The sequence below is a fragment of the Borostomias antarcticus genome, assembly GCF_949987555.1.
Source record: "Borostomias antarcticus genome assembly, chromosome: 25".
Taxonomy (NCBI): domain Eukaryota; kingdom Metazoa; phylum Chordata; class Actinopteri; order Stomiiformes; family Stomiidae; genus Borostomias; species Borostomias antarcticus.
In genome coordinates, this window is record NC_140258.1 from 7,633,262 (window position 1) to 7,652,001 (window position 18,740).

The 18,740-nt window shown below is 45.6% G+C and overlaps 3 protein-coding genes across 3 annotated transcripts; 2 read left to right on the forward strand and 1 right to left on the reverse strand.

Annotated features, from left to right (window-relative positions):
* Positions 1 to 9,624: 9,624 nt before the first annotated feature.
* On the reverse strand, positions 9,625 to 12,546 carry ccnj (cyclin J). The gene is given in 7 exon segments (XM_084458848.1): positions 9,625 to 10,656; positions 10,801 to 10,999; positions 11,002 to 11,054; positions 11,117 to 11,429; positions 11,556 to 11,766; positions 12,037 to 12,127; positions 12,420 to 12,546. Coding segments are annotated over 6 exon segments (1,128 nt in total). The 5' UTR covers positions 12,106 to 12,127; positions 12,420 to 12,546; the 3' UTR covers positions 9,625 to 10,373.
* A 1,635-nt stretch (positions 12,547 to 14,181) lies between these two features.
* On the forward strand, positions 14,182 to 16,030 carry LOC311325957 (zinc finger protein 518A-like; the record flags this gene model as incomplete). The annotated part of the gene is made up of 2 exons (XM_084458774.1): positions 14,182 to 14,967; positions 15,926 to 16,030. The coding sequence occupies 2 exons, from the start codon at positions 14,182 to 14,184 to the stop codon at positions 16,028 to 16,030; spliced, it is 891 nt and encodes a 296-aa protein (XP_084314900.1).
* A 416-nt stretch (positions 16,031 to 16,446) lies between these two features.
* Positions 16,447 to 17,445, forward strand: LOC311325958 (zinc finger protein 518A-like; the record flags this gene model as incomplete). The annotated part of the gene is made up of 2 exons (XM_084458775.1): positions 16,447 to 16,594; positions 16,745 to 17,445. Exons 1-2 carry the CDS (start codon positions 16,474 to 16,476, stop codon positions 17,443 to 17,445), a joined length of 822 nt encoding a protein of 273 aa, XP_084314901.1. The 5' UTR covers positions 16,447 to 16,473.
* Positions 17,446 to 18,740: the final 1,295 nt, after the last annotated feature.

The following is an 18,740-nucleotide window of genomic DNA, read 5'->3' on the forward strand; positions in this document are numbered from 1 at the left end:
GTGAGGAGATATGAGCTAGACCATCGCAGAATATCAGTCAACATCTTCTACAACAGAAAGCATGTTTCTGCCTCGGAGCCGGCAGCATTCGACCATGGCTTCAGGGTGGACATTCAGCAGATGTTCAACATGCAGATAGTTCACAGCCCAGAGAACATCGTGCTGGAGGTATCTTGACTTTACTGCATTTCTATACAGTGCTCATCATGTTTTGTTATGACAGGCGTGTCATAACAAAAGGTGAACCATTGTCATTTCGCCATTTACAGATTTGCGAGTCAGCAAAGGGCAAGAGCACTGTTCTGGCCGAGGTGTGCGTGCCCATACCAGACAGGAACATACTGACCAGCAGTGCTGCTGTGGAGAGGACAGAGTTCAGCAGTGCCCAGACCGTCAGGTCCTATTACCAAGGCGTGGGGAGCAGTAAGTCACTGTAGTAATACAACTTTGGTGGAAGGGGTTTGAGGGTAGAGCAGAAGACAAATGTCCGCTGTGACCTGCAGTTGATGAATTATGTCATCATGATAATACACAGCTACTGGGGATGGGTTACACTGTCTCAAGTGATGTTTCCGGCAGATGTTCCGTTCAGACTGGACGAGGAAGAGCCCCAGGTATGTCTGCTGACATCTGGGAGGCTGCTGTACTTCGTCTCCTGGGCTGTGGACGACACAGGCTTCCCTATGGCGCCCGCTGTGTCACCACACAGACCCAGCTTCCCCAGGTGACTCACTCCTGCCACAGGAGTTCCGTTCTACCAGTCCTGAACAGAAACAAGCCAGCCACGCACATCAGCCATGCTGGACCTGGCCTGGATTAAATCTGACAGCAGCCTAAACAAATATATTCATCATTTGGAAGCCGGGTACACAGAGTGCAACTATGCCAGTACCCTCCTACGATGATGTCATGTTGTCATGGCAATCCTCCTCGCCTATGCAATCATTTTGCAGTTCTTTGTGTCTGTGGATGTCTTGTGTCTGTGGATGTCCTGTGTCTGTGGATGCTTACCATTAACCAACTCCCCAATGGGACCATATTCTCTTGAAACATTAGTCCCCTAATGTATCAAGGATTTCTATCTTTAAGCTGTGTTGCTCACACCACAATCTTAACCAGAAACCATTCATGTCACTTTGCTTGCAGGGCCATGAGAAGCTGCGACAGTGACGGTACGCTGCAGTGGATCAGAGACCGGCAGTTTGACCCCAACCACCCTGCTAACACCGAACCCGCCGAGCTCCTCAGGGTAAGGGATTTACAGTATCATTGACATAGCTCGGTGGTCGCTAACGGCCTGGGAACAGGAAGCGACAGGTGTAACTGATAGCCGCGTCCTCATGCCTCAGGGCTCAACGCTAAGGTTTTTTTTTCACTTGCAAGTGGGTCAGAAATCTACTGGCCCAAAGTCATTTTTTACTGGCCTGAATACAAATTGTTGGGCTGGCAAAAGCTCCGGAGGCGGGGTTGTCTGCAGCCCTCTGCGCTGCTACACATGTGAGGTGAGCCTTACTTTTGTCGTGGGACTCGAGCATTTGTTTGTGGAAAGACGATGTTCCTATATAAAATGTCCCCGTTTTGTCGGCCTTGCTCTTTTGCGCTTCAACTCATATTTCGCATTCGCCTCCATGTTGGCATGTTGTCTGACTCTGTGAGAAGACTGTCCTCACTACACGTCACGTACTCTGTAGGCGCTACTCAAGCTTGATTGGCGGAATGGCACATTCAAATCAAATCAGGCAAAAAAACTTTTTTATGTTCAAAGTAAACTACGCTGTGTACACGTCTTTTTTTTTTTTTTTTGAAAACACGCTGAGCATTGAAAAAATGCCACTGGCCCAATCGGGCCAGTGAGTTATATTTGTAAATGCCCGACATGGCTGTTTACTGGCCCCGGGCCATCGGGCAACCGTTATTGTTGAGCCCTGTGCCTCGAGCAGGGGGCGTGTGAGCTGAGGCACGGAGAGGGATACTTCCACTGGCGCGCCCTGGAGGAGGAGTTTGACTTTGCCACGGAGGAGGAGTTGAACAAGTCCAGGCGTTTCAGACTGCTGCAGCTCAGGAGCTCTCATGCCGTTGGCATCGCGCCCTCCACGCCTGTACCTCTCCATGACCGAGACATCACAGAGGACATGTTTGAAGTAACTAACCTCACACTGTTGTCACTGCAATGTCAACCCAGTTTCACACATTATGTCACACCTTCAGTGCGTGATATACTTCTACGTTTATTATTTTATGATATATTATGTTATTACAAAGCTCAAAATAACCTCAATCAAAAATATGTTGAATTCACAGGAGTACACAGACTCCTCAAGTCTGTCTTTTGCGGACGAAGATCCTATCACATGGCAGAGATCACACTCCCTTTACTGCATTGAAAAGGTTTCAGTGAGATGTCTGCAATCCAAACTGATACTGTAGCATTCTTAAATTCGTACATTATTAATGTATTGTCAATGAATGGGCTTGTTGTAATTGCTTTTAAGATACTGAATCTGGCCGAGAAAAAGAGGAGATACAATCTCTCAGATATTGTCAGAGAGAACCAGCGTCAAGTCAGCACAGTCAGGTGAGTGTCAATGTTCTCATTTTCCTCTTTACACCTTTCAATATACCATGCTAGGCTGCAGTCAAGCGTAGCTTAGTGGAAGCTTCTGCGAAATGCCAGTGATGATGCCCGTCGACTTTCTGTTTTAACAAGCGATGCCCCTCCCCACCCCCGCACTAGAGGGTTCATCTGGGACACGCTCAGACGAACACGACCTCTGAATCCTAAGCGCGTGGCGAGGGAGAGCGCCCCCACCAACGCCCTCTCGGACGGGGACCTGAAGATCTGCGTTCGCGTCAGCAATGCCAGGGGACTTCCTGTTCGACAAGAGGCCTGGCTCGGGTACTCTTTCAGCCTGTCCTGCTTTCTCTGCTCCACCGCCTGGCTTCCCTGAGAGAGATGCTAGCTCTGCTGTGTTTGCTCCCCAGGGAGATACGCACGCGGGACTCATGCTGTGAGCCGGCGGGCGGGAGACGCAACATGCCGCGGGGCGCAGATAAGGTCGTGCCACAGGTACAACAACCCGTGGCAGATATTCAGAGATAAAGCCCGAGACAGAAACATACTCTGGGAATTTACAGTTCATAATACACAGTAGAGATAGTGCAACAACAGTCGACACCAACCCAAACCTTGTAGAATTGCCCTGTTTCCATTTGTTATATCTGCCAACAGAACCACTGTATAATGTAGATGTGCGTCTTGTCAGCCTGGATATAGTATGACACATTGAATGATAACAGAGGTCAGCGGAGTGTCTCCTATGGTTATGGCAGGCTAGGGTTCAGCCCTTCGTTGAGGTTAGGTTTCAGGGGACCACCTGTGAGAGCAGCGTTGAGCAGGGACCCAGCCCTTGCTGGACGGACACGTTTTCTCTGGAGTTCAAGTATGACACGCGCACACCTGTCTCTACAGTAAAGACATCCTTACAAATATAGTATCACCAATATAACATGATATCCTCCCTTAGGTCCCTAGGTGGTGACTACAGCCAGGCGGGTCTCGCCAGAATACAGGACAGCGTTGTCATCAATGTGTTTGATGAGATTTCACTTCGAGTCATTGAGGTACTGCAGTATGAGAGGTGTGGATGACGCACAGTTGAGCCACTTCAATTTGATTAGTGTTTTATTTTGAACCATAAGAGAGCTGTATTTTAGAGCTGGCGCTGTTTTCTCGTTTACGATGAGTAATGAGCTCTAGGGCGCTATAGAGACGAGAGCTATGTTACAAGCGCTATGAGCTCTAGGCTTTTTATGCGCAGCCGTGGCCGCTTCTATAGATATACAAACACTCTGCACAGTTGGGTAATATGAGACTCATTGTGTCATATTTTTGTAGGTCTATACTACATAGTTGAAGCCAAAATGATATTGAATAGTCTATATCTGATCAATAATATGTAGATTTTCATTTACATGGTACTCCTAATTCCCACTTAGAAAAAGTATGTGTACTTTCATTGTAAATATGTGAATAGTTTTTATTTTAGGATAGTCTAGAGTGTTGGTTATTTTTTCCTGATTGCCAAGACTTGGTAAAACAGTTTTGAGAAGCTACAACTGTTTTTCAAATAGTTTCTCTGTGTGTTTTCAATACAAATTTGTGAGGTTCAGTTTCTATTTAGTTTTTCTCTTTTGACTTTATGGTCATTTAACTATTTATACACTCATGTGACATCATTGCAGCTTTCATATTCTTTTAGCCCAAGTTCTGAAACCAAACCAGCAGAGGGCGTAGGTTTTCACTTTACCTCCCTATCAATAGACTGATGGAGCATTATTGAGAATAGGCAGGTAGGATAGTTTAGAGGCCTAATCATTTGGGTTTAACTATACAATAACTTTCATAATTGAGGTCACTATGTCGTTTTCCATAAGCTCTGGTAACCACACAAATAGGCTACACCCAAGGCAGAGTCCATAAATATCTCCACCCTGGCAGGAGTTTTTCAAAAGGTCCGTTGACAGCGACTCCGCTTTCAGCGTTGCCATGTGGACAGGAAAACCGGAGTGTATGCTCGCGTCCTGACGATTCCCAAGCCAGTTTATCTGAAAGCCCCTGCCCCGTCGTTTTCATTGGCCAAGACGTCCTATCTGCTTTAGTTATTGAAAAGAACGATCACTATCGATGGATTAACCATTATTACTTACTTAATGCCGTAGGACCCCTAATAATAAATATAGCCTGTCAGTATTAGTATAACAAATTAAAAAGTGAAAGGAGGGGAGACTGGTCAGGGCAGTCCGCATCATCAGTGTTGAATTGGAATGTATTGTCTTGAGGCTTACGTTACTATCAAGTTTCAACTAGCTTTATGCAACTAGCGATGCAGTTAACGTCATCTGAGTTTAGTACATAAAGTAATAATAATTGCCTAATCGAGTTATTCTCATAATCAGAGTAAGAGCATTATTAACATTTTCATGGCTCCGCCCGGTGCAGCTGCGGCCGGATGGCATTATGTTTCCGGGGTGTCCGTATGTTCGTCCGTCCCATTCTTGTGAATGCGATATCTCAAGAACGGCTAGACGGAATTTGTTTACATTTGGCCAGAATATCCAGTTGCACTCATGAATTAACTAATTAGATTTTGGTGGTCAAAGGTCAACATCACTTGATTTAAGGTCAAGTTCACTCACACACAAAACATGTTTAGAGCAACCTGACATTTGGCGGAGGCATACTGTACATCCGCAAAGCGGTATTTCTAGTTTTGCAGTGTAAAAAAGTTAGCACTAGCTAACAGTAACGTTAGCACTAGCTAACAGTAGCTAGCTATATTAATTTGGCTAGTTAATCTACAGTCTGCAAAAACATGATACTCGTTGCTAACATAGGTGTAAAACGTTGGTAGCCTAGCCAGCTCTAGTGCGCTCTTAGCAGCTGTAAGTTTGGCGCCGTTCAGCTACATACAGCTTGCCGGTGGACACGTACCCTAAATGCTTTTGTGGAGTAGGCCTATATTACATAACACCACTCCATTCTAATATCAGCTGTTTATCACTCTTTCTCGTTCTATCTCTCTATCCCCACTTATTCTCTCTTTCTATACCTTCCTGGCCGTCCTGTACCCACCAACCTCAGAGTAGCTCATTTAGGGGCTGTGGCACTAAGCTGTTCTCTGGCAGACAGTGGCTGGGCTCAGTGACCATCCCCTTCACAACTTTGCTGCAGCAGTCTGAGGTAACACACACACACACACACACACACACACACACACACACACACACACACACACACACACACACACACACACCCTAGATGATGGAGCCTCATCCCCATCCACTATGGGATATCAACATTCCATTCTGGTCCTGTATTGTGGGACAGGTTTCTGAGACACTGAGCATCAGTAAGCCTGTGATGTTGCTGGGCTACACCTGGACGGAGGAGGGTTTCGTAAAAGATGGTGGGGGCGTGGATATCCGTCTGGACAGAGACCACAGCTACCTGGACGTCTTCATCACCCTGGATCCACCCATCTCCCTCAGGGAAGAACTGAGCCCCAAGGCAAGTCTACTGCAGGCCGCAAGCGTACGTACGGTACTTTCCTGACACAGCGCTAATGTGCTTGAGAGGTACACTGATGGTGCAACTATGTGAGATCACACTGTTCAATGTTAATGGAAATTCACCATCTACTCTCCTCTCACGCAGGATGAAAATCAGAAACGATTCTGGCTGGTGAGTCAGTATCAGATTTGACTTTTTAAACGAGTCGGCCTTTTCTCCACAAAACGCCTCCTACACGTCTCTTCCCGCTTCCATCCTCAGTTTCCCAGCGACGAGGCGGAGCATCTGCTGGACCGCGCCCACGAGTTTGAGAGGCGGTGCGAAGCGTCGGGCGGCGGCAGGAGGACGCGCATCGTCACCATGGTGGTGAACAGCGAGGGGAGACTGGTCCTGGCCACCAGGTTCTTCAGGCCACTCCCTCCTCCGCAGGAGGTCTCACAAGTCACCCCTGAAGACGGACCCCTCGCTGTTTTAGTAAGGCCCGAGCACACCACTGTTTCTCTACCCTTACGGCTCACATTGTGCTAAACCCATGTTCTACAGTATATGCCAAAAAGTGGCCCAATGACACACTTAAAGGAATACTATAAAATAAATGTTTGTTGCTCGGGCTTGTGCTTATCTGTTCTTTATCTCAGGAGAGGGTGGCAGCCTTCGTGTCGCTGATTCCTGTCCTGGCCGTCCCCTCTGACGTCGGGGACGGCGGAGATATGTGGTTCACCTCGGAGGTAAACGCACCATTCCAGAGTGCGCAGAGTTTCATCTTCTATAGTCCTCATAGTCTTTTCCCTGCTCATTTCACCATACTGCAGCAATGCCTGGAGCTGGTGATGGCAAACAGTGTCAGTCTGGCCGTTGTGCTGTGCAACTTCTTTGACCATCTCCGCTCTAAGGCTTGGCTTGTCCTGGGGACATCTGTCGCAGAGGTAACCAAGCCAGCTGGCTTCTCTGGTCATATACAGTACTGTATTAATACAATACAGAACACCGCAGCGCAAGAACCCCTCCTTATATCTGCATTTGGAAGCACACAGATCAAACAGACTTACATAGTACTGTACACTGTATAGTATGTGATTATGGAATACCTGACATGAGAAAACCCCACTGTTGTTTCTTCAGGGGGATACCACATATGTTCTTACCAGGGAAGGTGCTTGGTATTTCTTATGGAATCCCAGAGATGGCAAACACTACCGGTCTGATGTTCACTGCCCACTACAGTCAGTGGACTGCTTAGTCAATGGAGAGAACGTAAGAGCGACAGACACCTACTACTAGACCCCACATCTCAATGAAATATTCATTTCAATATGCAGTCTGTGAGGTTTGATAGTTTATTTGAGCTAAGTCAGAACAGAAGAGGTAAAGTCAACAACTCTCAGTTACAAAGTCCACTGCTCCGCTTTTTTTCATGTGGACAAACCGTACAGTACAACGTATGTACTCTATATGTGCTCTCATGGAGATATACTCTACCTTCATTTACAATCCCACTTTGACAGTGACCATACTGTACATCAATTCAGAGATTTTGCTGAGTCTATGCAAGTTTTAGTTACATGAGAGTTCTGATTGTGTGATGTCTTTCAGGTGTGGTTCAATTCCCAACTGACTAAAAGGACTCAGATCATGAATTTTGATGTGACAGATGTTGCCACGTGGAGGCCCCTGTTCCCCAGGAGTCTGGAGTCTGAATCCTCTGTGGTATAAACCTGGTTTATGTAATGAAACACAAATAGATAAATATGGCCTGCAGCCCACATTGGCCTTACTGTGGTTATTCCTCAAATATCCGCATGAGTTATTTATGAAGATGAAGCTGCTTAAGACTAACTGTAACATTTTCAGCCACTAGAGATCAGATATCGTCCACACAATATGGATCTGGTCAGTCAGCTACACAGAAGGTAAAGCATTAAATTGTGAGTTTAACATGTTTTTGAAAGATTTTTCAAGGTGCCCACCCACATCCATTGTATGACCAAAACGGTGGTAGAGCAATTATCAGACTTTCTCAAAAGTGCTAGTTTTGTCAACGTTTTGATCTGAACCATATGTATTTACATTTGTATATGATCATAAGTAACCTTAAAACAGGGCCAAACATGCATTTTCCCTTTACTACTCCTTTAAATAATTAGGGTCCAGACAGAGACCCTCATGTATTTGTCATTTGTCTCCTCCTCTTCCTCTACTTCTTCCTCTTCCACTGCAAAATGCCTAGCACCGACTGCGCAGCAGCAATAATTGTATATTTCTGTATTTTTGGGGGGTACTTTAAGTACTTTCTGCACACCTGTATTCTAAGACTTTTTTCTGCTTTATTGTACTGCCCCTTTTGCTGACTGTGCCTTTGTGTTGAGTTGTATATTGTATTGCTGTGTGTATCTGTGGGTGCAACAAAACAGTTATCTATCTATCTAATCTATCTCTGGAATACATGGTGTAATTTACCCCATTGTCCCAGGATGGAGCTGAAACTAAAGAACTGTATTATGGACTGGAGGATCCCCCACCCTACACGCTGGAGCCACAGCTGTTCAACCATGCTCTCTCAGGTCCTGCCTCATCTGGAGAAGAGCCCTGCCCCCTTCTCCACCATAGAGACGGAGATAGACAAGATGCTGGACACCATGCAAGACTACAAGGTACAACTCCATTAAAGCTTGTTAACACTAAACTCTCTTGGGGCGCCCTGGTAGCTCAATGGGTTGGGGGTAGCTCAATGTGTTGGGGTGCGTACCATGTAAAGGCTAGTCCTTACTGCAGCAGCGTGGGTTCGAATCCAGCCCACGCACTTTGCTGCATGTCTTCCCCTCTCTCTCTCTCTCCCACCTTTCCTATCTATCCTTACACTGTCCTATCCTATTAAAGCAGAAATGCCTTAAAAATATATTTTTTAAAACAACAACAAACACTAAACCTTCTTATTCTCCAGTGGCAGATGCTAGATTTGATCAACCCTGATAGGGCATCCTTGAAAGGCAGCCCGGATTCTAATCTCACAAACTCAAAATGGTAGTCATCATTGACAGGAATCTTCAAACTGTCCTCCTTGTTGTCAGGTGACCGGCTTCCCTATCCATCTGGCCTACCGGGACATGGACTCAGTGATCAAGACTGTGTACAACACACGGATCCACAGCACCGAAATCCCTGGGACCGAGTTTGCACTGGGCATCTACATCCACCCATATGCCAACCACATCCTGTCTGTTTGGATCTTCCTCGCCACGTTGGTCAAACACCAGCACGGAGTCTTCTATGCTGGGGATTACTGAAACACACCACTATGTAATCTGATTTTAGCTGAAGTGCAACTGCATATCTCTCACATCACTCCACTGATTGAAGAGAATGAGAAGGGCCGAGCGTTTGAGCCCTGCGCAGCCTTTCATAACAATTGATTTAAACAGTTCTTCCCTAGGGATATTTTCAATACAGTATGTGAGCTATAGACAATTGGCTGACAGTATCGGTGTGTGTAAGCAATGTTAATTTGTAAAAGAAATAAAGTGCAGCAGAAGTATGACTGACAAGTTGGATTTTAATTAAAAGTACAATCTTAGAAGTGCACAGCACTCACTGCCATTCTGCATGCTTAGAAACGGTAACATGACATTCGTTCTGCAAAATAATGTTCAAAATATCAAACTAGAACGCAAAATGAACATTGCAAATAACACTGCTCAAGACCAAAAGAACTGGCAACACTTCAATGTTGAGGTCCATTACTGCAGAGATGTGCATCGTTTAATCACCGTATCCCACCACAAGCTGAAATAAATTCCTCCTACAAGATTCCCATTGGTACTCAATCACAGGAACATGATAGAGGTTTAATATACATTCAACACTTCAGAGGTAGCATCAATAAATATATCTGCTTTTGGTCTATTGTACTATTAAATAACAGTAACACCCGCAGGGTTATTGGTGATCAATCTACCCTATATACAAAAGACACTTCGTAATAATAACTCAAGTTATCTTGGTTTAAAAAAGAAGGAGAAATAATACCTGAAGCAGCTCAGAAACAGAATGGTTTAGCAGAGTAATCCTATTGCATATTGTGCATCTCACACCTCATCTTAGCCGAATGGTGCTGAACTCTGTCTCATGTAAAATTAAAAACATGCATCTGCCTCTTCTTACATGATCCTGCCAATATAGAGAGACCTCACATAATGTCTCCCTTCCTCTTCTTCCCCAAACTGTCAAGTCTCTTATTCCGGAGACTGGTCTCCTCTCACAGTAGCAGCAGTAGCACATATCGACTTGGTAGGCCTTGTTAGGAATGTTAACTTTGGCGTCCAAACCAGCAGAGATGGTCCGAGGACAGTGGGGCGTTAGGACCCTGCAGGCCGGCTGAGTGGTTGAGGTAGGAGGCGGGCCCATTGCCGGGGTTGGGAGCCGGTGTGAGGGCCTGCTGGGGATACTGGAGACTGGGCCGGTGGACGTACTGAGCCGCTGTGACCGTCGTCTGACCGGAACCGTGGTGTGCCGCCTGACCGGGCTGCTGCTGCTGGCTGGATGGCGGGCACTTCTGCTTGTTGGTCTCCTTTACATCACTGTCGTGGGCACTAAAATGACAACGCAAAACACAGTTTACTCTAGTTAAAAAGTTATTACCGACTGCTTCCACTTTACTGAAACTCATTCACACAGTAGAACGGCTGTAGTTAAGACTTGGTACGTGGATAAAACCCTACTGAAGAGGCACTCACATGAGCAGCTTCTCCACACAGGGGAAAAGACTCTCCCAGTTGTACGCGGTGAGACGCTGCAGCCGCTGGGGCCACGGGGGGGAAAGATGGAGGATGACGCGGGAGGCGGCTACGCACCCGGCAGCTACCAGCGACGGGGCAAAGCGCAGGAACGCGTGATCTGGAAACACAGCCGTACCGATCACCGCCAGCCGCCACAGACATCCATGTTGTGTCTTTTACAGTTGCCTTTTAAGTTCAAGCCATAGGTTGTCCTAAGACCATGCTTGTCCCAATCCTATCCTAAAACAACAACATTGAAGTATCGATTGATCACATGACATGCTTGCCTTGTAAGGAGACCTCCAGAAAGTAGTCAGTGTACTTGGCCATGTACAACACAGTCTTGTCCAGGCAGGCCATGGGCAAGCCGTCATGGAGGTCCCCCTCGTGGACAGCGATGGACAGGTAGTACTCAATGAAGTGCGCAGCTGTGGGCAGGTAGAGGTTCCACTGGAAGGTCTCCAGCAAGAGCAGCTCCATGTGCAGCAGGCCCTCCTTGGTCAGCACCAGGTTCATGGAGGTCATGCAGCCCAGGCTGTTCAGTGAATCCAGCTTGGGCACGCGGTTCTCTCTCTCCTCAAATTTGCCTGCAGAGTCGGGAGAGCCGCATCAGACTAAATACAGGCATGTGATGGTGAACATAGCAAAACATCTGTGATGTTGAACATAGCAAAACCTGCACTCCATACAAGAGACTGGCAAAACAAACGTACTCGCCAGAAGCAGGCATGAGAGGGCCACCATGTGAAGTTGTTGCACTGTTATGTCATAGCGATCCATGAAGAGGTCCAGGAGGTAGACAGCCAGGTGCCTGGCAGCTGGACACAGCCTGAAGTGGTTGCTCACGATGGCTATGAGGTCCGCAAAGTAGCGCCTGAGGGCGAGCTGGGGGGACTGGCATTTGTATGGGGGTAACTTGAGCTCCTGAAATCAATATGGAAATGGTCAAATGCTTGCTGTTGTTTTCAATTTAAAGGATATGCAATAACTTGCCCACCACTATGTATGTAACCCATGTTAGCGGCTTGCCCTGGGCGGGATTCAAACCCACGTTCGACAAGCTCTCCCGCTTGTGAGACGAACATGCTGACAGTTACGCCAATAGGTACGTCCCTATCGGATGGCCTGTCAGCGCTCCTTGGGGAGTGAGTTTCACCAGCTACTCCACGTTTCATTCGGTTACATACTACTTACTTTGCGGCGCAGAGCCTCGTATATGTCTCCAGCAAGTTGTCCTTTCCACCATTGGCCCTCAAGCTCCATTTAATTGTACGAGTCAGAATCCCTTGAGAGACAACACATGTGTGAACGACCTACAGCAATCTAAAAGTTTGGGATGTTTAGTTACAGGTTTGATATTCTGTACACTGTCTGGTTGGCTATCTTGAATTATAGGCATTAATAAACTGGTAACTTTAACATTATTTGTGACGATGTTGCCCTTATCTTACTCATAATGTGAGCTAAGAAACTCGAATCGAGTGATGGCTGGCTGACTCATATTGGGTGTCAGAGAACCCCAAGACGAGATTTAACTTCGAATCAAAAGTTAAGAAACAAAACAACTTTAGACTTACCCACTTGGCACATAAATGCGTAGGGAGGCAATTCCTTGAAGAAATGGTTTTACAAAAGAGAGCTTGAAGTCAAACTCGCATTAAAGATCCATTGTTTAGGTTATGAGACACGAGGACACGAAAGTCCGTCCTGCAACAAAGTCGGCCTGAACTCCACCGCCAATAGAAACTCCCCTTACAATCTAGACTCATCCAATCACGTCCAGCGATCCAGCAGGACGTGGTCACAGCAGGGCGTGGTCACAGCAGGGCTGGGGCTTGGGTACAGCTTATACCTCCATGGTACAGCTACGGTCGGTGTAGAAGGACGGTAAAGGCTGGGTCCCTTAAACGCAGAGGCAATTTAGGGGTTACGTTTAGGGTTAAATTAAAGTTAGGATTAAAGTTAGGTTTAGGGTTAAGGTTAGGCTTAAATATAGAGTTGGGTTAAGGTTAGGGTTAGGTGTAGGGTTGGGGTTAGGGGTTTGACCGGTCTCTGCACGTATGGGAACTAGCCTTCTACACAGTCCGTTCCTGTAGCCTACCCTATCTAGCCACAACCCACAGCCAGGGCACATTGAGAATAGTAAAACTGCAAGCTGGGGTTGGAAAATAATTTTAGAGAATCTAAAATTCGGCTCATTGCAAGTTGGTTGCAAGTTCATAACAATTAAAATGTTAGTATAGTCTATACTTATTGTTCCTCAACTGATTCGGGCCATAACCATCTAGCACTATTAGGTAAAGAGAAATCTAGTTCCACTTTATTGAGCTAACGTGTAGGCTACAGCAGAGCAATTATCATTTCATTCAATCTGGTGGTTGTTTTTTTTATGTCTATAACGAGGTGGAATTATTTGCCTATGATGGGTGGCCTACAACTAATGCAATCATGTTCAATTTGTGGATGACTGGTATCATGAAGTGATGGGACGAGTCAGTCTCTTCTGGCACTCTGTTGAATTACAGCTCTTCTGTGAGTAATCCCCGGATGAAACTATCATGGCTGCCACTCGCTGAGCTGTCAAGCTCTTCACCAAAGAAAGGTAAAACCAAGCAAAGTGCAAATATATATATTTTTAAAATATCATTTTTGGTGTATATAACGCACACTAGGTAGCTCTACGGGAATTATACTATATCAGAGGTTCAATTCCAATTTTGAGTCATGCATTTTAGTGTGTTTTTTCTCGCACAAGCTCAGCTACTGGGCTTGCAAACGTTATTTAATTCGATTACTAAGTGGTGTAGGTTAGTCTACAAGTCTGCAGTTAAATGGTAACGCTGATCTCCTCGATTGTTTTTTGGTTATGTAATTGTCGTTGTTCATGCAAAACTTTTTACATTTCAATTATATCCATTATAACGTGTTTGTTACAAGTTGAAGGCAATTACCACTTTGTTTGTTGGTCGCCCAAACGACAGACGGCAGATCAAACGCCGTTAGTTTAATTGCCAGTCTGTCACCTTGCATTAAACCCCAAGTCTATAATGATTCCCACGTTAATACAAACTGATAGGCTTAACATATTTGACTTTGTTAATTATTTTAATTATTTTATTGCTGATTGGTTGATAGGCCTGTAATTTGGCCAGAAAAGCAATACATAAAGACAGCCTCCGACTCCACTGGACCCTTGGTTCCAGCAGCAACAGGTGGAATTGCTGAAATGGCATGGGACTTCAAGGGAAATGTATGTTCCTATTGTTAGCTGTTAAAATAATGCTATTGTTACAGCTATTAAACCAACCTCCTCTCACTGTTACAGACGCCTGAATTGCCATGGATTCCACAGATAATGAAACTGGTTACTTCACTGAAGAAAACAAAATAGTTGGGGACAAGAACGATAGAAACTGGGACAACCGACTTCGTCTCAGGAAGGCTGCCGTTCAGCCCCCAGCTATGCAAAGTGGAGATAAGCACGGGTCAAAGAAGATGATAGCGAACCAAGAGCAGCGCACGGAACAGACTCGCCCCGTGAAAACACAACAGAGTCGACATGTGGTGAACGTCCCCGGAGATATACTCAGTTTCAGATGCTCTGAATGCAAAGATAAGAGGGAATTCAGTCCAAATGACTTGCTGAGACACTTCCAAGAGAAACACAGAGGAAGTACACCATTTTTTTCTTGTGACATGTGCACGTTTAATACCCACAAAGTCTCCTGTCTTCAAGTTCACATTCTAGGCCACAAGGACACTTTTGCCAGCTGCATAATATGTAATGACAATGTCAAGCGGACTCTTTTGGAGCTAACAGCTCATTTGGATGTGCACCACAGAGTGAATGGTTTTTACTCATGTGAGAGGTGCAAGTTCTCTGTAAGTGATGTGGGAGCATTTGTGGAACACATGCATCTACATGGCTTGATCCTGTGTGACAAGGGCAGCCATTCAGGTTGTACTGATGTGCAATCCCACAGAGAGCCCATCCCCAAGGCAACACAGCTTCCCTTCTGTTGTCCGCTCTGTGACTATGAAGCACCTCTAAAAGATATTATTGCAAAGCACATGGTCACTGTCCATGGTGACGAGAGGTGTCACATAGCCAAGCGAAGAGTGAAGGTGATCCGTCACAAACTGGACGACTCTTCTCCCAGGCTGAGATGGAGGGGGAGCATGGCGAAGGAAATGCACTGGATGTCACAAGACTGTCTATCTGTGCCAGGCAGAGAATTCTTAGAAAGGTACTGCAATCTATCAGGCTCAGAGAAAGCTTTGGAAGAGGCCCAACATTTGTTAGAGAGGTCTGTGGCGGCAGAAACGGGTGGTGAGAGTTGGACCAAAGCTCTCCAGAGTGTCTTGTCAAACGTACCCCAGGACATCGCTCATTTTTCAGTGTTAGAAAGCGGTACAACAACTAACCCTGTACTGCCAAACACTGGTAACAATCTCACTGTCCTCACGGTGAAAAACAAGATTTCAGTACCTCAGAATGGTTCTGCGGAGGCCATAGGGCTCAAAATGGTGGAAGGCAGAAGGAATATGGTCTCCAAGGTTATGCCACCAGGAAAGCCATCTCTCACAATATCATCTGAAACATGCCCTGAGGACTCTCATTGCGCAGCTGATACACAAATGTGCCAGTCAAATTTGAACATTTCTCCTCAGACTCAACCCACCAGCCATCCAGGGTCTCTCTTGTTGGGAAATAACATTGCTACGACTTCACTCCAAAATGAGTTTGCGGGATGCAACCAGAGTCAGGAAAATGGCGAGAACCAGAGAATGAGGTCTGTTCAAGAAGACCACGGACAACAAGCGAGACAGTGTGAGGTATCTCAACATGCCAATCACTGTGAAGATGAAGGGGGCTTTATTGAGTTGAAGTTGAGGAAGGAGAGGAGTGAGAACGAGGAAAAATCCCCCCTTGAGACACGGCCTTGTTCGAAGAACAAAAAAAGGAGAAAAGCGTTCAGGCCTAAGATAGTGAAAAAACCATCACCAGGACTGAAACTATTTTTGAAGAAGGACCCAGTAAAGGAAAGGCAGTGGACTTCACAATGTCCTTTCCCTCTGATAGGAGGGGGTTTCTTGGAAGATTACCAAAGTCTGCCGCACCCTCAGAGGACTTTGGAGGAGACACAGCTTTTTCTACAAAGAGCACTGTCAGAGGAAAATGGTGTAAAGAAATGGACCAAAGCAACTAAGACTGACCAGCAAAATGTCCCAAAAGCTACCACACCTTCATCCCAATCAAAACCAAAAGAAGGCCCCATTCCAAATCTCGGGCATCTTAGTTCAATAGTCAGTGGCCTAATGGCCCAAAATAAGACTTCAGCTCCTCCCGCTTGCACTACAAATGTCATGAATTTCAAAATGGCAGATGGCAAGGGGCGTTTGGTTGTCTCATCAGAGCAGGAGACACATGACGAAACAGAGGAGGCACTGTTTTCCATGGAGACCGAGGTTGACGACACTACATCTGAACGTTGCACCGGCAACTTGAGTTCGACTGAAGATAAAGGCCTGACAAATTCAGATTTCCCTCCAGGCGCCTTAATAAACAGTGACTCACAGTCTCCTTTTGAGAACATACCGCTCCAAAACACTAGTTTCAGTCCTGAGAACATGAGGGAAGTTTACCAGGTTGAGAAGGATGGAGCCTACTCCAACATGGAGGGAACAACACAGGCTCAGGTTGTCACGATGCCGGTCACCCCCATGCTCCAGTTTCTCTCACTACCACAGGGTAAGATAACCGTGATTTTATATATTTATATGGAAAGTAATGTATGTACTGTTCCTCTGGGTGTTTTCAATTGAAAAGGGCAGCTATAAGAGCAAATGATTTTAACAGATATTTTACAGACTAAATTTTATTTGTTTTACTTTTTGATAGGTATGACAAATTTGTCGAGGGATCCACGCCACATCACTCATGTTTCTACCCAACAACAAAATGAGCACAAGGTCACAGGGAAGAAGCGGAGAGAGGCATCTTCGGATAACTGCCCCGATCCCCTATCTAAAGCCGACAACCCCTCCAGCCCAGCCATGGTCCAGGAGGCTCGCCGAGTGTCTGTGTGCCGTTGGGAGCCAGCCCCCAAACATGTGGAGAGGACCCTGAAGCTACTGCCCGCCACCCCTACTCAACTGGTCAAGTGTCCAGACGGAGACCAACCTGTGGTGGTGCTGAATCACCCGGACGCAGACATTCCTGAGGTGACCAACATCATGGACGTAGTCCACAGGTACAAAGGAGATGTCCAGAAGGTAGTGTTGTCACAAACAACCTTGAACGCTCTCTCAGCCATAGACGGCGAGACGGTCGGGGGAAGCGAACCGACAAAGCCTCACGGCGCTTCTCAACAACCCGGCTGGCCCGGGAATTTGGTGAAAGAGAGGTTTGTCTTGAAATTGAAGCTGAAAAAGACGAGCGGGAAAAAGTACAAAGTGGTGGACGTGGTTTCTCGCTGCTCGGGTCCTCCTGTTAGGTATAACTGCTGGTTCTGTGGCCGGGTGTTCAGTACTCGGGAGATGTGGATCAGCCACGGCCAGAGACATTTGGTGGCATGGAAGAGGCAGAACTGTGAAACATAAACCGTGACATACACTGGATAGAAAGATAAGTGCTCCTTCACTGAGGAAATGGATAGAAAGGATGATGGACCAATGGACAGCGTTCTCACTAATCCTCACTGGATTGTCTTACTAGGGTAATGATTGATAATGGCAAAGACTTGTGTCTATGTCTAATAGAGTTCTTTCAACTTATTGGAGCAGCTCAAATACTCAGGGTAATTTCTAGGTAACCCCCCCCCCCCCCAGTAGTGCTCTGATTTGAGATCATGTGTAACTAAAAGCTATGTTATTTAAAGGTAGGCTAGGCGATTTTGGAGAAACCAGGAAGTGTAAGCTAGATTTAATTACCTTGATCAAATCTAATGGGCGAGTCGTGCAAGCAGCAGCGCTCCGAAGTGCCAGCGTGAAATGTGCTTCTCAGTCATGTAATAAATGAAAGTTGGTTTCAGTAAACTGGCAAATGGAATATCTCCCAGAACGTTGTACTATATGTGTCTGCCATTCTCCCTGAGTTCAAGATATTAGAACATATAACGTCAGTATGCTGGTAGGCTATATATACATAGTTTATACTAATATGTTTTGGGGTTGTTAGGTTTCCTATGTTGTTACTAAGCTACATCAATATAGGATGCATATACATCTATTTATATTTTATTTGCTTATTTTGTTTCCTTCTGTGATTGGCCATTGAGAGAATGAATATGTATATATATATTGTTTGTTTGAATACCTACCAAAATGTAGTATTACCCATGCAGGGTGTATTTTAAGTTATTCTTGTAATAGGAGCAGGAGCAATCCAAAGAATACTTTTATAACGCATACCTGTGGTAGGATGTCAGTGGGTGACTAAGTGTCATTTGTATATTATGTCAAAATGCTGGTTTTAAATGCAGATAGATACTAGAAGAGAAAATTACTTTTGTAACTTGAAATGATGATCTGACTGATTCGTAATTGCACTATGAAGGGACAATGAGTGTTTCCCATTACCTCACCTTATTAAGCATCTGACAATCTTTACATGCTTGTCACTGTGTCCTGCTGAGCTGTGGCGATCCCTTGGTATCTTTTATAAGGGAACTATGTCTCAGCTTCCAACCCGTGGTCAAATATGTCCAAAACACAATACATGTAACATGTCTCACTGAGCACACCTGTGTGCTTACACACAGCAGCATTAGTACTATTTCTTTGGCTCTCGCAAAAAATTGCTTTGTATTATTGAGTCAGAAGTACAGTTTTGTACCTGAGATAGAGGTCACCAAGTGCCTGACGTTTTCTGTCACGCAATGACTGCATTAATCTTG